Source organism: Cyprinus carpio, chromosome A6 (genome assembly GCF_018340385.1).
Source record: "Cyprinus carpio isolate SPL01 chromosome A6, ASM1834038v1, whole genome shotgun sequence".
Lineage (NCBI taxonomy): Eukaryota > Metazoa > Chordata > Actinopteri > Cypriniformes > Cyprinidae > Cyprinus > Cyprinus carpio.
The window spans coordinates 10,681,145-10,700,580 of record NC_056577.1 but is presented as its reverse complement, the minus strand read 5'-3'; the positions used below and the strand labels follow the sequence as shown (position 1 = coordinate 10,700,580).

At 37.9% G+C, this 19,436-nt stretch overlaps 2 protein-coding genes across 3 annotated transcripts in view; one reads left to right on the top strand and one right to left on the bottom strand.

The window, feature by feature from the left end:
- st6gal2b (ST6 beta-galactosamide alpha-2,6-sialyltranferase 2b) overlaps nt 1-3,881 on the top strand; it is a 27,091-nt gene extending 23,210 nt beyond the window's left edge. The window contains exons 6-7 of one of the 2 annotated variants that reach the window (XR_006160227.1): nt 2,117-3,535; nt 3,664-3,881. Coding sequence is in view for 1 of the 2 variants with exons in the window: in XM_042757998.1 (XP_042613932.1) it covers nt 2,117-2,364 (248 nt within the window). In the remaining variant the exon portion in view is untranslated. Of the gene's footprint in view, nt 1-2,116 lie in introns of both variants that reach the window. The other variant, XM_042757998.1, reaches the window with a different exon arrangement.
- Nucleotides 1-19,436, bottom strand: part of tmtops2a (teleost multiple tissue opsin 2a) — a 23,135-nt gene that overhangs the window by 1,132 nt on the left and 2,567 nt on the right. The window contains exons 2-3 of the mRNA XM_042757999.1: nt 4,325-4,650; nt 3,383-3,616 (exon numbers count right to left, since the gene is read on the bottom strand). Of these exons, the coding sequence (XP_042613933.1) occupies nt 3,383-3,616; nt 4,325-4,650 (560 nt within the window). The remainder of the gene's footprint in view (nt 1-3,382; nt 3,617-4,324; nt 4,651-19,436) is intronic.

Below are 19,436 nucleotides of genomic sequence, written 5' to 3'. Positions count from 1 at the left end.
TTGACTGTCCTAAGGGGTGGATGCCTTATTGTTCATCTCATCTCTTATTGAGACTCAGTGTCTGACTGGCTTTGTCTCGGCCATCCAGGCCCCTGATTGGCCTTCACATTGGCGTGTGACTGTACTATCAAGTATTTGATGCATTTGTGTGTCCATGTATGCAGTGAGACAACTCTCTGTCTGATCTTGGCAGGGTGCTGTCAGGCTGTGTGTGTGTTGCCAGCCAGCAGGCAGATAACAGAGTCTTGATGTAAAACTAAAATACAACACTTCAGAGAGGTGTTCAACAACAGAGCACAGTACACACAGCTGACAGAATGTGTCCAGTGTACTACTGTCTTATCAGATTTAAACATTATCTTTGATAATGAGATTGACAATACGATCTTTGAGGAGATTGTTTCATTTACTCACCATCATGTCATTCCAAATCTGTAAGACTTACTTTCTTCTGTGAATGCACTGGTTCAATTTTTCCCTTTTTTAGTGAAAAAGGGGAAAAAATTAACCAGTAAGACTTAAATGTCCCCAACCCCATTCAATGTAAGTGAGTGACACTTACAATGAAAGGGGTTTGAAACTTTCATGTTTTACTAATTTATATATGATGTATATATATACTACCAGATAAAAGTTTGGAATCATTGACATTTTTTATTTCTATTATGCATACCAAGGCTGCATTTATTTGAGTAAAAATACAATAAAACAATAATATTGTGAAATGTTATTCAGTTTAAAATAACTATTTGAATATATGTGAATATATTTTAAAATCTAATTTATTCCTGTTATGGAAATTCTGAATTTTCAGCAGCCATTCCTTCAGTCTCCGGTGTCACATAAGCAGTGTAATTTGCTGATTTGGTGCTCAATTATTATCAGTTATCACTGGTGCTCAATTAATAATGATTCTTATTATTATCAATATTGAAAACAGTTTTTGCTGCTTAAAGGGATACTCCACCCCAAAATGAAAATTTTGTCATTAATCAATTACCCCCATGTCATTCCAAACCTGTAAAAGCTTAGTTCGTCTTCGGAACACAATTTAAGATATTTTGGATAAAAACTGGGAGGCCTGTGACTGTCCCGTAGACTGCCAAGTATATAACAATGTCAAGGTCCATAAAAGGTATGAAAGTTGTCATCAGAATACTCCATCTGCCATCAGACGTGCATTCTGGGTTATATGAAGCGACGGGAGCACTTTTTGTAAGCGAAGAAAACAAAAATAACGACTTCGAATTCAATAATTCCTTTGTCAACAGTCTCCTCTGTGTATATCCATATTACCATATGCTGCGTATGCTCTTCTGTATCATCTGCGCCACGAAGCTTTTACCAGTTTGGAACGACATGGGGGTAAGTGATTAATGCCAAATTTTCATTTTGGGGTGGAGTATCCCTTATATGTCATTGCAGAATTTATTTTATTTTTTTTTTTTTTTTTTTTTTTTTTTTTTTTTTTTTACCTGATTCTTCAATAAATAGAAAGTTCAAAAGAACAGCATTTATTTGAAGCAGAAATCTTTTGCAACATTATAAATGTCTTTACTATAAATTTTAATTTTGATTTAATGTGTCTATGCTGAATAAAAACAGTTTCCACCTTACCCCAAACCTTTAAATGCTAGTGTATGATGGTTTCCACAAACATATTAAACAGCAAGAACTCTTTTCATCAATATTAGCATATTAGAGTGATTTCTAAAACATCATGTGACACTGAAGACTTGAGAAATGGCTGCTGAAAATTCAGCTTTGCCAGCACAGGAATAAATTAGAGTTTTAAAATATATTCAAATAGAAAACAGTTATATAAAATTGTATTAAAATTTCACATTATTATTGTTTTTACTGTGTATTTATTTATTTTGATCAAATAAATGCAGACTTGGTGAGTATAAGAGTTTTCTTTCAAAAACAATATTATAATTATTCCAAACTTTTGACTGGTATTGTACACTACAATAGATTGTGTGAGAAGCGAACTGAAATGTAAATTGTTATTCACTGATAATCTTCCCATCTGGTTGGACTCATGTGGGCTACTCAGTACAGTCGTTATTAATGAATATATTGACTATACTATATCTGTGTGTGTATTTAACAGGTATAGTCATGATGATGAACTTTTGTGAAGAGGTCCATGTGTACGAGTACATTCCTTCTATGAGACAATCTAATCTGTGCCATTACCATGAGACGTATTACGACGCAGCCTGCACATTTGGGGCATACCACCCTCTGCTTTACGAGAAAGTGCTTGTCAAGCGAATGAGTACAGCTTCTGAGGAGGACCTCAAGAAAAAGGGAAAGGTCACACTGCCAGGATTCAGTAAGATAAAGTGTCCACTGTGATTTACAGACTCAAATGTACAGTCACATGAAAAGGTGCACGGGTCTTCAAGACTACGAGCCCTTCAAACTTAAACTAACACAGACTTTTATCATCTAATAGGGGGTTAACCCATAGTTCTTGTAACAAACTAAGACAAGACATTACAATGAGGAGGGTAATTAACAAATTTCAAAAGTCTGATCATCTCAGATGGTCCTTATGCTGAAAGACATTGCAGCCAAAAATGGCCTAATGACCTTAAAATGACCTTAATTTAGAGATTGCATATTCTGTGTACACAAAACATGGTTGTGATGCAGGACAAAACGAGAGTTTCAAAGTAAATTCTCATTTTGAATGTGGTAAGCTACAGTATGAAATGAGTCGAAATGGAAAGAGATTTCTCTTTTACTGTCTATCTGTGCTGTTCTCATAAAATTTTGTGGCAATTTGTGATTAAATCATTTGCAGTTTTCATGGGTTGGATGACACTTCAAAGCTGTTAATGTACTATAAGAGCCAAAATCATTAGATTTTAACTGTAGAGAATTGATCAGTGTAATTTTTAAAGGTGTTTTTATAAATAATTCATTTCATAATATAAATCTATTTGGATGTGAAGTACTACTGACAAATCTCTATGAGAAGCCAGTGTCTTGCTCAGAAAAGTTTAACACTGACTTTTGTGCATATTATTTCTAATAACCTTTTTATTTATTTCTTGCTATTAGTAAAAAGTTTGATGTATTTCAAAAACCTGTAAAATATTTTGACAGAACAATGGTGTTTAAGCTCTACTAATACTTAACTGCTGTTATTGTTTGAAGAACTTACATTTTGAAAGGAGTTTAGTATTATTTATTTCCTACAATCAATTTTGTATTTGCCATTGTATATAAGCTGGTAATTTGTTTCATCATTGTGGATGTTGGATCCAGATTCGTATAAGGAATGTTCATTTTTATGGACCCATGGTGTGTATGATAAAAAATCAAATCCCATGAATCAATGCTAATTAAAAAGTTGGAATAGTCAAACCTGTTTGTTCATAAGGATGTAAATAACAGGATTGATGACTGTGCTGCTTTTGGCAAGGAGGGACGGCACCACGCTCGCAATGGGTGTGATGATCCCCGGACGTCCAAACGTGGCCATCATTGCAACAACCCCATAAGGCATCCAGCACAAAAGGTAGCACACCACTGTAGTGATGACCATAAATAAAATATGGTACTCTCTCCGTCGTGCTGCTGTTTTCCTGATCCGCCCTACCTGAGGAAAAACATGTACACTGAATTGTATTTTTTTGTTTGCACCAGCAGATGATTCAGAACTGGTCTTCAGTATACGCAAATCCCTCATCAAAGCATGTCTGATTCACTATAGAAAGAACCTACCATCTGGTTAAGAGGAAGCACTGACTCATTTATTGATATTTTTAAAGATGTCCAAAAAATCACAGCAATTTTGCATATGTGTGAAGTGTATGTGGAACAAATAAACTGCATTCCAAATATATTGCACAGCTTTAAACAAATATCATAAATGGTTGTCTTTACTATGTAAATGCACAATGCTTTTTTAGAAACTAAAAACAGAGAATTTGAGTATATGAGTTCTCGGAAACTGCTAAAAGAGGCTATTCTTCATGAGGTCACATCAAGAACATCATCCTTTTTTTGTGACCTATTTGGAACAAGTGCATAATAGCGCTGACTTATATTATTTTTCAGCATACTAGAGAATGTGGATTCCAGATTTCACCAGCGTTTTGAGGCTATATCTGGAGTATGAGATATTGGCCGTTTCAGCTTGAGTCAGAGAGTTATTGTTTAGTTATAGAAAGGACTGCAAACTGCACTGCAGGCAGTGGTTTTGTGTTGGGAAATCTGACTTGTTTAAACTTCGTTCTCTGTTGTGTTGAAATTGTACACACATAATAAAATTAACACTGTATTGAGACGTTGTGGCTGAATTTACCTGTTTGACAGCACAGAGGAGCCGGCTGTAACAATACACCATGAGAAGCACGGGGATTCCCAAACAGAAAATGAACAGACAGATGATATAGGAATGTGACTGCGGGGTGTCAGCCGTCCATGTAACCGAACAGCTGGTTCCTGCCCCTTCCAGTCCATAGTTACTCCAGCCCAGTAAGGGGGGGACCGTCCAGAACAGTGAGTAGAGCCAGGAGCCCCCGACAGCCAACAAGGGTTTGCTGTAGTCTGGGGCCCTTTTGTTGTAAACAGTTAAAGTACTGTAACGATCATACGATAGGATTGCCAGAGAGATCAATGATACGATCCCTGTTAAAAAAAAAAAGATAAATTAGTCTGTATGTTCATGTTCACCATTAAATTACAAAGTGACTTATATAATCAACGAGATTATGTCACAATTGTTATTTAAATTAATAGAAAAAATGCAAATGAACCCGGGGATATTTCCCTAAGATCCATGAGTGAGTTATATATTTATCCAAGGTAAAGCTTTCTAGAGAAATACATGAGAAAATTTATAATACCATGTTTGTTTGCATTTGTACCATTATTATTGGTCTTAATTTAGCTCTTTGCTGTTTCAACATAGATTTTAACAGATAAGTCAAACAGCTACACTAAATGGGAGGTTATTCGAGCAAAATAATTATTATTATTCAGCACTGACTTTTCATTGTGCTATAAAAAAATATTGTGATATATGATCATATGCAAACAATAATAATATTTTTTTATTAAGAACATTTATTAATTCAATTATTTTCAAATATTTTGATGCCAAAGACCCCAAATTATGATGACACCTCATTAGGACCCCTTCTAAATATATGAAGGCAACTAATTACTTTTTTGTTTTGTTGTTTCAAAACAGCTTTAAAGTTTTAGAGATAATATTTAAAAAAAAAACTTTTAAAACAATAATTTGTTAAAAATTACAATGATGAGGAGAAACTACCTATTAAGATACAACAAAATAAAGATATTTACAAATAGTTACAGTAAGATATTTACAAATAGATCTTTCTTTCTTTCTTTCTTTCTTTCTTTCTTTCTTTCTTTCTTTCTTTCTTTCTTTCTTTCTTTCTTTCTTTCTTTCTTTCTTCCTTCCTTTCTTTCTTTCCCTGAAGTGAAACCTCAAAGTATCCACATAAATCAACTCTTGGAATTTTAAATGATAATAAATTTGACTAAAATAGCACAAATCTGTTAATACAAGTGACTTAATTTGTTTATGTTTATCTGAATTTATGTACATACATTCATTTCCTGACAAAAAAAACATAAATTATACATTTGAGAATGATTACCAGGGAATAAATACAGGCGTAAAAAAACAACCTGCCCTACTATTTACATTAGTTCCCAAGAGAAGCATTCTTAATGTCAAAGTGATGTTATGATTTTCAAAACAATAATTATAAATGACTCCCAGGTTCATGGCTATTTCAAGAAACACAGCATAAAGTTGGAGAACTACCACAGCCATATTCTATTGCTATTACATATTATTGAAAATTCCTTTAATTCACCAGATATTCACCAGAATATGATGGGCTCATAGATTGTTCCTATGTTTTCTCCCACTTATGTATGCAAAGGCCTGTGTTAGTAAAGATCTTTGTAAATCTGCTAATTTTTGAGTCTGTTGACGGAATCTTAGGCTGTCGCATTTGTCACTGTGTATGCAAGAAACCGCACACAAGACTGGAGCCGAATATATTTGCATAATTTTGAATTTAATTATAATTTCATATTTTTGGATTACTGGATAATTTTCATGTCTTGAGTGTGTTGTTTAGTACAAATCAGACACTGCAGCTTACCTTCTCCTCAGCTCTGCTATAGTAACAAGGCACTTTTAATAAAAGTTGGCTATCTACGCAGTTGAAAAAAAAAAAGTTTGCTGTGGCGAAAAAGGTAAGAAAACTTCAACACTCATAATCCACTGGGCTCATTCAGTATATAAGTAAGCAGGGGTACAAAAATGCAGTAGTATGATATGTAGTTTTTACAGAGACCCAAAAGTCTGACAAAAGGGCACCAAATGACACAATTTGCAACTTTTCCTGACAAATGAACACTGATCTCTTGGTGCAGGTAGCACAGAGTAATACAAATTGTTAATTTACTTATTCACTTATTAATTTACTTATAAATTCAATTACTATTAAATTTATATGTAATTTTGTGTGCTGTAGATTCTTACAACTGTAAACAAAGTATATTTTAGCTCTGTCATCATATTTATTTTTTTGTGTTGTATTGGTTTTTTCTACAGTTGAGTGTATAAGGGATATACACAGCAGTGATGTTCAATTCCTGAATGAATCAGTGTTTGATAGAGACTTACTTTATCACTTGTCATCAACTACTGGTGTGATATAGTAACTGCGAAATCCCCACCACTACACTGACAGCTTACTATTTTAGAACATGCAAACACAGAAAAGCGGAATGATACAAACAGTGAAAAATAGTCCTACTGGACTAAATATCAACACTACTGGAATGCTGTTTGGCCAATCAGATTAAAAGGAAGAAACTTAATGTTGAATAACAAACAACATTATGTCACAAATGTTGAGAACAGAGATGAACTTATTAAACTCAGAAAATTTAAGCTCCAATCATAAGTTCAATGTTTGTAAACTCAAGGGTTTGGCTTACCAAAGAAATGCATGAGAAAATTTATAATAGCATGTTTATTTTCTTAATGTTTATGTTCTTACTGTTATTATTGACCTTTCTTCAGCCCTATGGGTTTTTGACACTTACTCACTCAAAAACAGCTACAAGGGGATAATAGCATCATATTCAACAGATAATGTATGATCATTCATCATTCACATATTAGTTCAAGCAGTAATTAAGGGTTATAAGCTTTGTAGAAATCTATAGAAACTCTGCAAAATAAGTCTGAGGACAAGATAACAAACATTTCACAGAGGACCTCATCTGACCACAATGTCCACTTAAAAAAGGCGCTTAATAGTAAATAAAGGCTAATCTTATGTACCTGTTCATGCTATTTTAAATAATAATTCTTTCACAAGTTGAAGAGAGAGGCTCTAAAATGTCTTCTTGATTAGGACATGCTCATTATAGCTAGCAGCACCCAGGGGGCTTTTTTATTTCCAGACTAAAAAAATGTTGTTAATGTTAGTCTGATTTAGATAATTGCTAAAACCACATGCATATTTCTGAAACAATGGAAAATATAAAAGATTCTCTAGCTACTGATGCGCAAACATCTTGATTTACTATCCAGTTAGTTTTGGTTTTGCTTTAGAGAGCGATGTCTAGCTGAAATCTTATAAAGTAATTCCACACCAATCGAAGATTTTTCTCATTTCTACAAGCCATTTTTTATTTATTTTATTTTTATTTTTTGCCACAGAACTGCTGCTTCTACCACTGGATGTTTTTGTTTAGTTTTGTTTGTCACACAATTCTTGAAAATCAGTGGCATGTGATGATGAACTAACCTGGTGGGTTATGATTGATTGGCTGAGAGTGCTGAGATATAGTACCTCTTTCTGCAGGCTGATGCGCTACTAGGTTATTAGCATTATGTTTAGCATGAACATTTTTCTTTTATTAGCATAAAAAAACAACTGATATTCATTGATTAGTTTATACACATCTATATTATCTAAGAATGCTTCCTTTATAATCACTGCAGTTGTCAATTATTTTGGTTCAGTACAAGGTCTGCTTGGTTGCCTAAACTTGTATTATAATAATCAAAACCATCTATACTCTACAATGAATCTCATATTTACATAGTGACTACACTTGGTTGGTTATGATGAGAGCATTTGTAAGAGTATGTGAGCTTGCACTGAAGAAAAAAATCCCTCTACCTATGCATAAACGCTGTTTTGCTAGAATGCTCACTGCAAAAAAGTAAAATAAATAAATAAATTAAAAATAAAAATCCTTGGTAATAGCTAATAAGAATATATATATATATATATATATATATATATATATATATATATATATATTCTTATTAGCTATTACCAATGCTTTTTACACTCACAGGAATTACATTTCCTGAAGAGTTTGTGATTTTAGAATTAGCACCAAAAAAAGTGTCTGAATATAAAACTTTATTCAGTTGCTTGCACTACAGAGGACTTTATTTCCATAGTAAGGTTATATGAAGACACAGATCAGCTCATTAAGTAGCAAACAACCAGCTGTTCATTTCATAGGGAACATAAATACTGTTATTTGAATGAGTTTCTGAGTGATAAATAAACATTGTCATCATAACTGGATGATTTTATGTGTATCTACTCTACTGTTTATTGCTTGGGTGTTCTTCTGTGTCCTTAAGAGCCTCCACAAGAAAAGTGTCAAGTCAAGTCAAGTCAAGTCTGCTTTATTGTTAATTCTTCCACATGTACAGTACATACATACAGAAAATCGAAATTGCGTTACTCTCAGACCCCCGGTGCATACAGATAACACTAACAGTAGAGCCTAAAAATCTAGATCAAATATAAAATATAAGATAAAACTATACAATAAGGGAATGTAAAAAAAGACATAATAGAAAAAAATAAAATAAAAATAAGGTTAAATAAAAGCAGCGCAAGGCACATGGCAGATAGAGTGCAAACCAGTGAACAAACAGTGCAGATAAAAAGATTTTTAGTGCATAAAAAATAGCTTATTGAGTCTGATTAAAGTGACAAAGGGCTCAAGAGCAGTTATTTTATTTAAACTGACTGATGAGGTGGTAGAATGACGTCAGTTCCATGGTGAATGAGGTAGTGAGGAACTAACGTCAATACCATGGTGTGGGACAATGGGTCTTCACTGGCCCGATGTCAGACAAAAAATGGGTTAACACCAACCCCCCTATAAAATAAACTATAAAATAAACAAATATATACAGAAACATATTACAATCATAATTAATTTCATAATTCCCCTTTAAGACACACAATGGACTTCTTGGCTTCCAGTTGCTTCGTGCCAGTGCACCACAACTGAAGTACTATATAGCCATGCCACTGGGTGGTGTTTGGGTTTGGCCGGCCAATGGAGGAAAAGCAACACAAAAGACTGACTACACAGATGCTGGCAAACACTGAACACAAGTATTTACAACACAAAACAAAACCAAAAGAAATCGGGTAAATTCCACAAAAAAAAAAATAAAAAAATTAAAATGCATGAATGTGTTATCCACAACATGGATTACTGTCAGGGGATAGAAATGGAGTGTATATGTTTGCGTGTATGAGAGACCAATATTCTAATGGTGTGCATGTGCACCCACATTGCCTCAGCAGGGAATTACAGAGGAGGAATGAGGTAAGATGTGATGTGTGTGTGAGTGTGTGTAAGTGCTGTGCTAACCAACAGGGACAGGTCACATTGTTACTTAAATTACCTCCTCTCTATGCAGGGAACTGGGTGGGAAGACAGGTAGTCAGCTATCTTGTTCTGAGTGCCAGGTCAATGTCAAATTTTAAATTGGTAGGGTTGCAGGGAGAGGTAACATCAAGTCACATGAGAGTTGTGGTCCTTCATTGTGTGGATCCATGTCAACTTCCTGCTCAGGTACGCAATGGTCCTCTCTTCACCCGGATCTCCCTGGGCCAGGACTGCTCAAATCCCTACAGCAGAAGCATCTCCCTAAACAAAAACAAAAATAATCCTTGTTGATGTCTGGACTCTTGAGGACTGGGCCCGAACATATCTGTTCCTTTAGGGTCTTAAAGGCTGCTTCACACTCCTCAGTCCAGGTTAATTGGGTTCTTGACACTTTTGCAGAGCAGGTTGGTCAATGGGATAGCAGTGGTAGAAAAGTTGGGGATAAAACATTGATACCATCCCACAAGCCCCAAGAAAGACTGGACTTCTTTCTTCATTCTCGTCTTGGACTGCATTGAACAGCTTCTACCTTGCCTACTTGAGGTATCAGCTCCCCATTTCCTAGGTGGTATCCCATGCAACCCGAATGGTAAAATGGTAAAATGAAATAGCCCCAGTGTGGTTTAGAATGCCGTGTAGGGTCTGGAAGCCTCCTCTAAGTGAACTTGCCAATACCCTTTGCAAAGATCTAAGTTTGTGATGTATTTGGCTTGGCCAATCCTCTCCAGAAGGTCATCGATGTGTGGCATTGGATAAGCATCAAATCTTGACTGGGCATTCAGCTTCCTGAAGTCAATACAGATGCACAGAATGTCACCTTTTTTGGGGCAATAACAATTGGACTACTCCACTCACTCTTGGTGGGTTCAATAACTCCCAACTCTAACATTGTCTCAATATCTGCTTTCAGGGATGTCATCAGCCTCTCGATTACAGCTACTGCCAGGGAGGTGTTGGATCAAGATGGTGGATTTGATGGTGTACGAGGTTGGTCCGCCCAGGTCTCTGAAGAAACACAGAAGGGTACTGATCCAGAAGGTTGTGCAACTCAGGTTTTTTGGACTCACCTGCTGGTTGTGCTGGCTCTCTCATGTTCGGTTCTTGTTGTTCATCCTCCTGATCTTATTCCACTTCATGAATCCAGCAGCAATGTTTCTGGTTTGCTGGATGGCTCTTTCCACTCCTTCAGTAGATTAAAGTGGTAAATCCGTGTAGTCTGGCCTTTGTTGGGATGATGAATCTCATATGTCACTGGTCCCATCTTGCAAAGAACGTTGTAGTGTCCTTGCCACTTCATCAGCAGTTTGTTTGTTGAGGTAGGGAGAAGTAACAGTACTTTTTGTCTATGTTTCAACTCATGGGTTCTGGTGTCATGGTTATATCATTTCTTTTGTGCTTTTTGCACCAATCGGTTCTCTTGGGCCATCTCTATTAGGGGTGGGAGAAAAAAAAAAAGTTTGTCCGATGCATCGTGATTCTCTCTTCAACGATTCTGAATTGATTCTGAACATTTCAGAATCGATTCTGAGCTTGTTTATTTTTCCCATATGGCACGTGTGCGCGCTATGAAAAAAAAAAAAAAAACATAGCTACGTGTTCTGTGCTAGACTAAGTGAGACTTGTCATGGCACTTGTATACTGTTGTTGTTCTCTCGTTGGTCTGATTGCTTCTATTGTTCTCATTTGTAAGTCGCTTTGGATAAAAGCGTCTGCTATATGATTAAATGTAAATATAAATGTAAATGCTTGACAGTCTGTGCTTCCACCCGCTGTGTTTTACTTTAGATATGCTTTCATTTATGCCATTTGGAATGCAGTACTATTAGATGCACAAAACTCGCACACTGACAGACTTTCACGTGCGCTTTGCGCTCAGTAATATTGAAAACTGAGAATGTGACGCATCGTGATATTGAGTTGATAATGATAAACGTAATTTAATTGAATTGTGAAACCAGTCAAGATTCACACCCCTATTTTTGAGATGGAAGTACTGTCATACAGATATTCTAACTATAAACAAAAAAGCATATAAAGCAATTTTGTTTAAGATGTAAAGTATTTGCACAGCAGAAGAATTAATTGAAGAATCGTTTTGGAATCGGATCGTGACTCCCACAATCGGAATCAGATCGGATCCTTAAGTGCCTGAAGATTCCCACCCCTAACAGATGTACAGGATGTATGACAACATTGTGATGCATTGCTGCATCGTTAATCGTAATCGAATTGAATCGTGGGCCTCTGAATCGTAATCTAATCGAATCGTGAGATACCCATAGATTCCCACCCCTAACGCTCCAGGGGGTCTCTCATCTCAAGAACATACTGGACAATTCCCTTCTCAGATTTCATCGTCTCATCAAACAAAGGGACTTTCCAACTCTTTCGCAGGACATCCAGTGGCCCTTTGACCCACCATCAATACAAGAGCTTGTATAGAGAAAAACCTGTAGATGCTTGTGGTACCTCCCTGTAGGCAAACAGCAAGAATGGTAGCCACTTTTCCCAGTCCCTTCCAGTGTCAGAGACAAACTCACGGAGCATGTTCTTGAGCGTCTGGTTAAAGCGCTCCACCAGTCCAACAGTCTGGGGGTAGTATGGGCTGGTCTTGATTGTGGTGATTCCTAGCTGTCGATGCAGTATCTTCATCAGTCCTGACGTGAAATTGGTCACTTGATCTGTGAGGATTTCATCTGGTATCCCCACCCTGGAGAACAGCTGGATGAGGGCGTTGAAGATCTTGGGTGATGTAATGGATCGAAGAGGGAAAACCTCAGGACACCTTGTCACAATTTCTGATGATGAGGATGTACCGGTGCCCTGCTCTTTTCCAGAGTTCCCACAATGTCCATGACGATACTCTGAAAAGGGACAGATATCACAGGGAGAGGAAGTAAAGGTGCCTGTTGTCGCACAGCACAGTTTTTTTTTGGCATGTGGGGCATGTGGTGTAGTAAGTCTGTACATCAGTGTACATGGAGGGCCAAATAAATCATGAGCTTATGGTACTCCAGAAAAAATATGTTAGCATATGTCCTGCCCATGGAATATATGTGTGCTAAGTAGTGTTGTAAGTGCAAGTAATGTTGTCTATCAGAACAGCTGCCAATTGCTTCAGATATGCTGTAGGAGGGAATCAGCCTCTCACTCTTCTTTCCAAAACTTTCCACCGTGGTTTGGTAATATTCAAGTGAGATGATTGAGCTGGCCAGGAAAGATGCTGAAGTTCATTTTTTTTGTGATCCATCTTTCCAGGTTTCAAGATCATGAACCCATTTTTTTGCATTTATCATTGTTGTCCATGAGTAAAGTTTTAACAATTGCAGTTTCATAGATGTTGCCTTTGTGAAATTCTCCATGGTCATTTTTTGTGGAAACAGGGACTTCAAGGTAAATATTTTAGTTTGCTGTCACTTTGCAGCAGTAGTTCTGAGTTGTTTGAACACAATCCTTCTACTGTAAGAGTTTGAAGGTGCCTATCATTCACCCATTATTCTTCTTTGTTGAAGGCTTGCCATGATTTGTGTACCTATTCAAAATTGTGTTGTACTTAAAACACTAAAAAACTGGAATGTTAAGTTTAAAGACACTCCTGATAAATGGGCTCCCATGATTTGTCTTTTTGGAAGTCTGACAAGTCACACATTTCTCTCATGGCTTGTACTAAACACAACTTATATTACACTGATTTTAAGCTAGAGAATATAGATAGCGAAAATATTTAAAAAATTGTAACATTTGTTTTTTTATTTATTCATTTATTTTCACTGTAGCCTACACAAATTACATTACACCCTAATAAAGTATTATTTTGTCCAACCCCTGTATGCATTTTATATAAATATGCATGATGTTTTATATACAAATACAGTGGGCCCCAAAAAGTATTTGGACTTTTAAGTCATACTGTGTACAAATGTACAAATTATTAGTGCATAGTAGATGTACTTTAAATATATACTGTATATGTAATGTGAAATGGTTTGTTTGAAAAGTTTTCTTGTGCTATGTTTCTGAATTTTGTCAGGTGAAGAGAACTCTTGCAGATATCCTCTGCTAAGTCTGTTTGGAGCAGTGAACACAGTTTAGGAATCCTATTAAGCAGAATGCAGCCTATGTGTCCACAGCAGCACATGACATGCGTGTTCTTATGATCCGTTATTGTAGCATCAACCCTATAAATTTCACAAAATCAAATGGCATTTATATTTGGTCTGTCAGGCTCCAACAAGATTATACTCAATACTAGTTACCTGTGCAACAGGGCAAGCATGCTATTAGTCTTTTGAGGAACATTTGAAATTATGGAATAAAATATATTTGGTTTTCTTAGGATATATTGTTCTCCATGGCCTGCTGTTTCATAAATCTGTGTTATTAAACTGAAGCACTAAAGCATTTGCAATGTAAATCAATAACTTAATTTTCAGATAAAGAACAATGATGACTAATGTTAGAGTTATGTTTTTGTTGCTGGGATTAGTTTCTTTCGGCAGGGACCTTTCCAGAGAAGTACGTACTTGATATATAAATACAGATTGATATATAATTTAAATACTTTATTTTATTTTTACATGAATGTCCAAATCTTCCAGTGTCAGCCGCTTCCAGTTATTTTAGGTGTACAAAACAGTCTGCTATGCTGCCTGCGGTTGCAAAATGATCTTTGTTAGTATATTATTTAGTTTCTCACAATCATAAATAACCTTGTTTTGTAGAACGTAGTGTTTTTCCATTTCTTCTTGCTATTCACATATAGTAATGAATCGGAAGGAAAGAATCACAGAAAATAACTTCCTTCTGTGCTGAGAAATAAGGTGAATATGACTAGATAGAGTTTGACTTGTCATTTCTCATTGTGACAAGGGCACATTATTTCATTCTTAATGAGAAAAGGGTAAAGTAAACAATATTTTGCAAATCAAAATTGGTACTCTCTGCCACATTGCAGCTATTTACTGGAGAGACTGATCAGAAACGGAAACCAGGTGGGTGTCAGGATACATAATATCATCTGTTGAATAATTGTCATTATTATAATTCTGGAGAGGAAATATTTTCTCAATCATCTGATGATCATTTCTAATTAAAAGATGGATTCACATGTTCTCTGAAAGTGCTTTTGTCATGAGGGCCGATCATGAACTTCTTCTTGGACTTAGATCTGAAGTTCTTCATCCCCAGCTTTACGTGGGAAGAAGGTGAGTTATGCAATCAATTCCCTAATGTTCCCAAATCACTCCTCAGGCCTCTTTTCTAACAGGACAGCATGTTCTTATCTTCAAAGCGGTTTAATCATGCTTATCTAAGCTTAAGAGAATACTCTGCTAATAAGGACTTAATCCCAACATACTTAAGTGAAGACAAGAAATAAGATCAATTTGAGATTAACATGGATACACTTTGTGCAGCTTTCTAACCTGGTCTAACACACATACAAATGAGCATGCTATCACAATATAAGAGCGAAGGACAACTACTCCATATTCTAATTAATGTTCTTAATAAAGATAAACTGCAAGAATTAAACAGTCAAACTTTTTTACAGTTTGACTATATACTCAATATCCCACTCATCTTTGCAGGACAGGACAGGCCTTAAAAATGCAACATGGGGCAAATGTATTACTTAATAACTGCATGATAATGCAAGTTGTATACACTTGGTTGAGTGATACTGTTTTGAAAGGCATGACATGGACAGCATCAGAACCTTGATTCTTAAAAAACTTTTCAGGATCAACTTAGAAGAAAAAGGGGAACACTGGCAATTGGTTATGGCAGGAGAGAACCTCACTGAACCTCACTTATCAAGAAGATAAGAAGAGTATACTGTATGTTGGTATTGGTGGTTTATGGGGACTCTCCATAGGCTTAATGCTTTTTATACTGTACAAACTGTATTTTCTTTCACCCTACACTTAAACCTATCCCTCACAAAAAACTTTGTGCATTTTTAGATTAAAAAAAAAAAAAACATTTAGAACAGTAGGTTTTTAAAACCTTTTATTTTGGGTTACAGGGGTAGTTTAATTGTAATCAAAATTCATATTGTAATTGTTGTTTTGTATTTTTGTTTTTATGGAAATTTGTGTCATCATAAACCACCCAAACCAGTGCGCGCACACACACACACACACACACACACACACACACACACACACACACACACACACACACACACACACAAAATGTCACAAAGTTATTTGCCTGCACATTTAATTCTATCTTAATCTGTCTTGTGTTCCACAACTATACTTCAGCTGTTTTCCCATGCATCAAAGCTTTACGTCCCAGGGACTGTGATGAATTTAAACATTTACAAAGTAAATGCTTTATAGAATATTTATTGCACTCCAGGGATAATCTCCCTGAACATTATTCAAAATGTTTTAGTTACTACATGATTTAGATGTACTTATTAATCCATCTGGAACTTTAAAAATACTTTTCAGCAATTATAGAATTATTTACAGACGGTGGTTCAACAGTGACATTCATCAAAGAATTTTCCAGAGTCCAAAGAGGTTACACGTAAAACTGCAGTCTGTAGTTTTACAAAGAAAGTGTGTGGGAGAAAGAGAGAGAATTACCTTAACCATATTTTGGGGTAAATTTGTACTCAGAAGTAAGCTAAATCTGACAAAACCTTTGAGGATATCCTCATCTGTACAAAATCTCACAAACTCTATACTCATGTGTACTTAATCTGTACAAGTAAATTCAGTTCCCTTTCAAGGGAACTTCGAACTGCGTCCTCTAGGGGTCGCTATGGGGAACACCTCGTCGTGACCCGTGTCTGAAGCATACAATGAAAAAACACCAACGAGTTGGCCAGCGACAGCCTCTGACGTCACTACCGGTGCGACTATAAAACAGGGACCGGCAAAACACGCCATCCTCTTCTTCGTCTTCAAAACTGACCGTTTTGTTTGAAGCGTGCATCTGAAAGAACCGGTAAGAGCGCTCTTTCTCTGTCTATCATGGCGACTACTAGCAAGCGTTTAGACGATGTGTGCATCCGTGTCAGCGTTATTTGACACCCAATGACACACACGATCTTTACGTCATTTGTTTGGGTAAAGAGCACGCACGCGATGTCTTTGAGGAGGCAATCTGCGTGCATTGCGAGCGTTTTATCAAGGAAAAAGCTCCGCTCTCGTTCGTCTCTCTTTCCAAGGAAAAAAAAAGGCACCCATCTGCTTCCCGCGGTTCAGGACCCGCCGCTGCTGAGGCACGGAGGAGAATGAGCTCGTGAGAATTTCAGGTGGATCTGTCTGAATGGTTTAAAGAGGGACTTTCCCTTTCGCGCTCATAATGGTGACGGACGAGAGAGAGCCTCGGGAGGATGATGTTATATCTTTAACAATTTCTGATACTGAGGTTAGTGCTCTGCTGGGTTTTTACCCAGGAAAAGCAGGAGATATTTGAGGATGGTGAAGAAGCTGAGACTGAGCCTTCTCAATTCTCCTGCCCTGCGTATGTAGGGCTGTTGGAGTTTATGGATCGTGCCTCGATGAGCGTTATCTTTCCGACCATAGCCCTCCAGGTCAGGTGAGCCTTCCATTTCTGCCTGATCTCCATACAGAGATCGAAAGGAAATGAAATAGGCCGTTTTCTTCTCGCATCCATCGGTTTCGGCATAAGAGTTTTGCCGACATCGAGGCGATGCGCAATACGGCTATGAGAGGATGCCCCCTGTAGAAAGAGCTTTCATTCTGCAGGGGAGACATCCTCTCTTAATCTCCCTCCTTGCCATCTAAGCCCCTTCAAGAAATGCATCTTGCTTAAATGGCAAGGCATATGCAGCAGCAGGTCAGCCTGTGGCTTTATTACAAAATAAATGCTTCAAGCATATCAGACAGATCTGCTAAGAGACCTGGATAGAGGCGAAGGCCTTTTTCCTGATCAGGTAGCCGAGCTGCGCCGCACCACAGGCCTCTCTCCGGGCTACCAAGCAGGCCGCCTCTGCCAAGCGCAGGACTATGGCGGCCATGGTGGTGGTGGAGAGACTTCTGTGGATGAACCTGGCAGACATCGGGAAGAAAGATAAGGCTTTCTTCTCGATGCTCAGGTTTCGCCTTCTGAACTTTTCGGTATTTCCGTTGAGATGGTGATTGAGAAGTTCGGGGAGACGAAGAGGCACTCCGCTGCTTTCAGATCCTTCGTTCCACGAAGGTCCAGGTCTGAGCCCGAACAACATAAGGGTCCTGGCCTGTCTCGGTCTGAGGATCAAAGACGGGCACAGAAGGCTAGTGTCGCGACTCGCGCTCCTCCCCCACCTGCGAGCAGGGTTAAGAGGAATTGTGGGTCACAAGGAGGTAAGCAAAACCTAAGGGATGTGATCCAGATGAGGCAGCGTTCTCGTCTGAGTCAGAGTGATACTGAGGTATCTGCTCGTTCCCTTTAGGGATTTTTAACTTCTGCTTTTATCCTCCCCTTCCTAATTCCACTGTAACCACCAGCTCTCCACCTGATCGAGGTTAGGTGGAAACCTCTAACGCATAACAGTCTCCTATGCTGGACCTATAATGTTTTTGGCTGGTTCTATGTTCATAGCAACCACCTTACTGATGGTCCGGACTAAAAGAGGGCGCCCCTTGAGCGGGGCTCCAGCGCAGGAGGGTGGGAGTATAAAAATAACCCTTTCTGTATATACTTGTGTGTAAATTGCTGGTGGTTATGTGTCTACTAATAAACTCTGTGAGTTTTCTTTTGCAGTGCTCAGTTACAGTGTTTACTAAACACTCGTCAGCACCAGCCATCTGACTTCATGTTCCGGTATTAGGCGGCTGAGATCACAGGTTTCTGCGGGAGCCTCCTTGATCATCAGGCCTGGCACAGCACTGCAGGGAATTTCATGGATGTCCAGCCAGGTCACCCTGAGGGGTCTCCTGGCCGCTTAGGTGCTGTCGCATCCAACGGGAAGTGAAGGTGGCAGTTACAGAAGTCTTCTTGTATATGCTGCCTCAGGTGATGCTCCCCTCGCTAGAGGTTTGTAAAATTTGAGCTTGCCTCTCCCGTGCGGTTCAGCACCTCTGCGATGCTTAGGAACCTTTAGGTACACACGCTAAGCTCTGTGTACTTTCTGAAAACCACATGGTGGTCAGTGTGCACGTGAACACTTTGCGCACTTTCTAAAAAACCACGTATTGGTAAGTGTGCACACAAGACTCTGCGCACTTTCTGAAATCCTGTATGGTAAGGGTTACGCGCTCCGCCTCGTTCCCTTTCTTGAGATGATTAGACCTTGGTTCCTTGGGCTTCATTCAGCCAGTGTGTATTCGTTTATACACTTCAAGCATCGCTTCCCTCAACATGAGGGGCTATTCGGGCGATTCTCATGGTAGTTTAGCAGCTTAAAACCCACTCACAAACATCCTTTTCCAAGAAGGGTCGCCTATGAGCGTGCTACTCTGGATTCAGGAGTTCTCCTCTCATATGAGACTGAGTTCACTGTTTTTCCCCAGAGCGCTCCAGCATTATTTCCACAGATCGAGTTGATGACTCTCAAACATACTGCACCATTCTATCTATGAGCTGCTCTATCAGAGTGCCACGAGAGCCCTTCCTTAGAACAGTATTTGAAAATCCATGCTATGGTAGGTGTGCACGTGAAGTCTTTGCACACGTTCTGAAATCCACACTGTGGTAAGTTCGCACGCTAGTACTCTGCGTTCTTTCTAAAATCCTATATG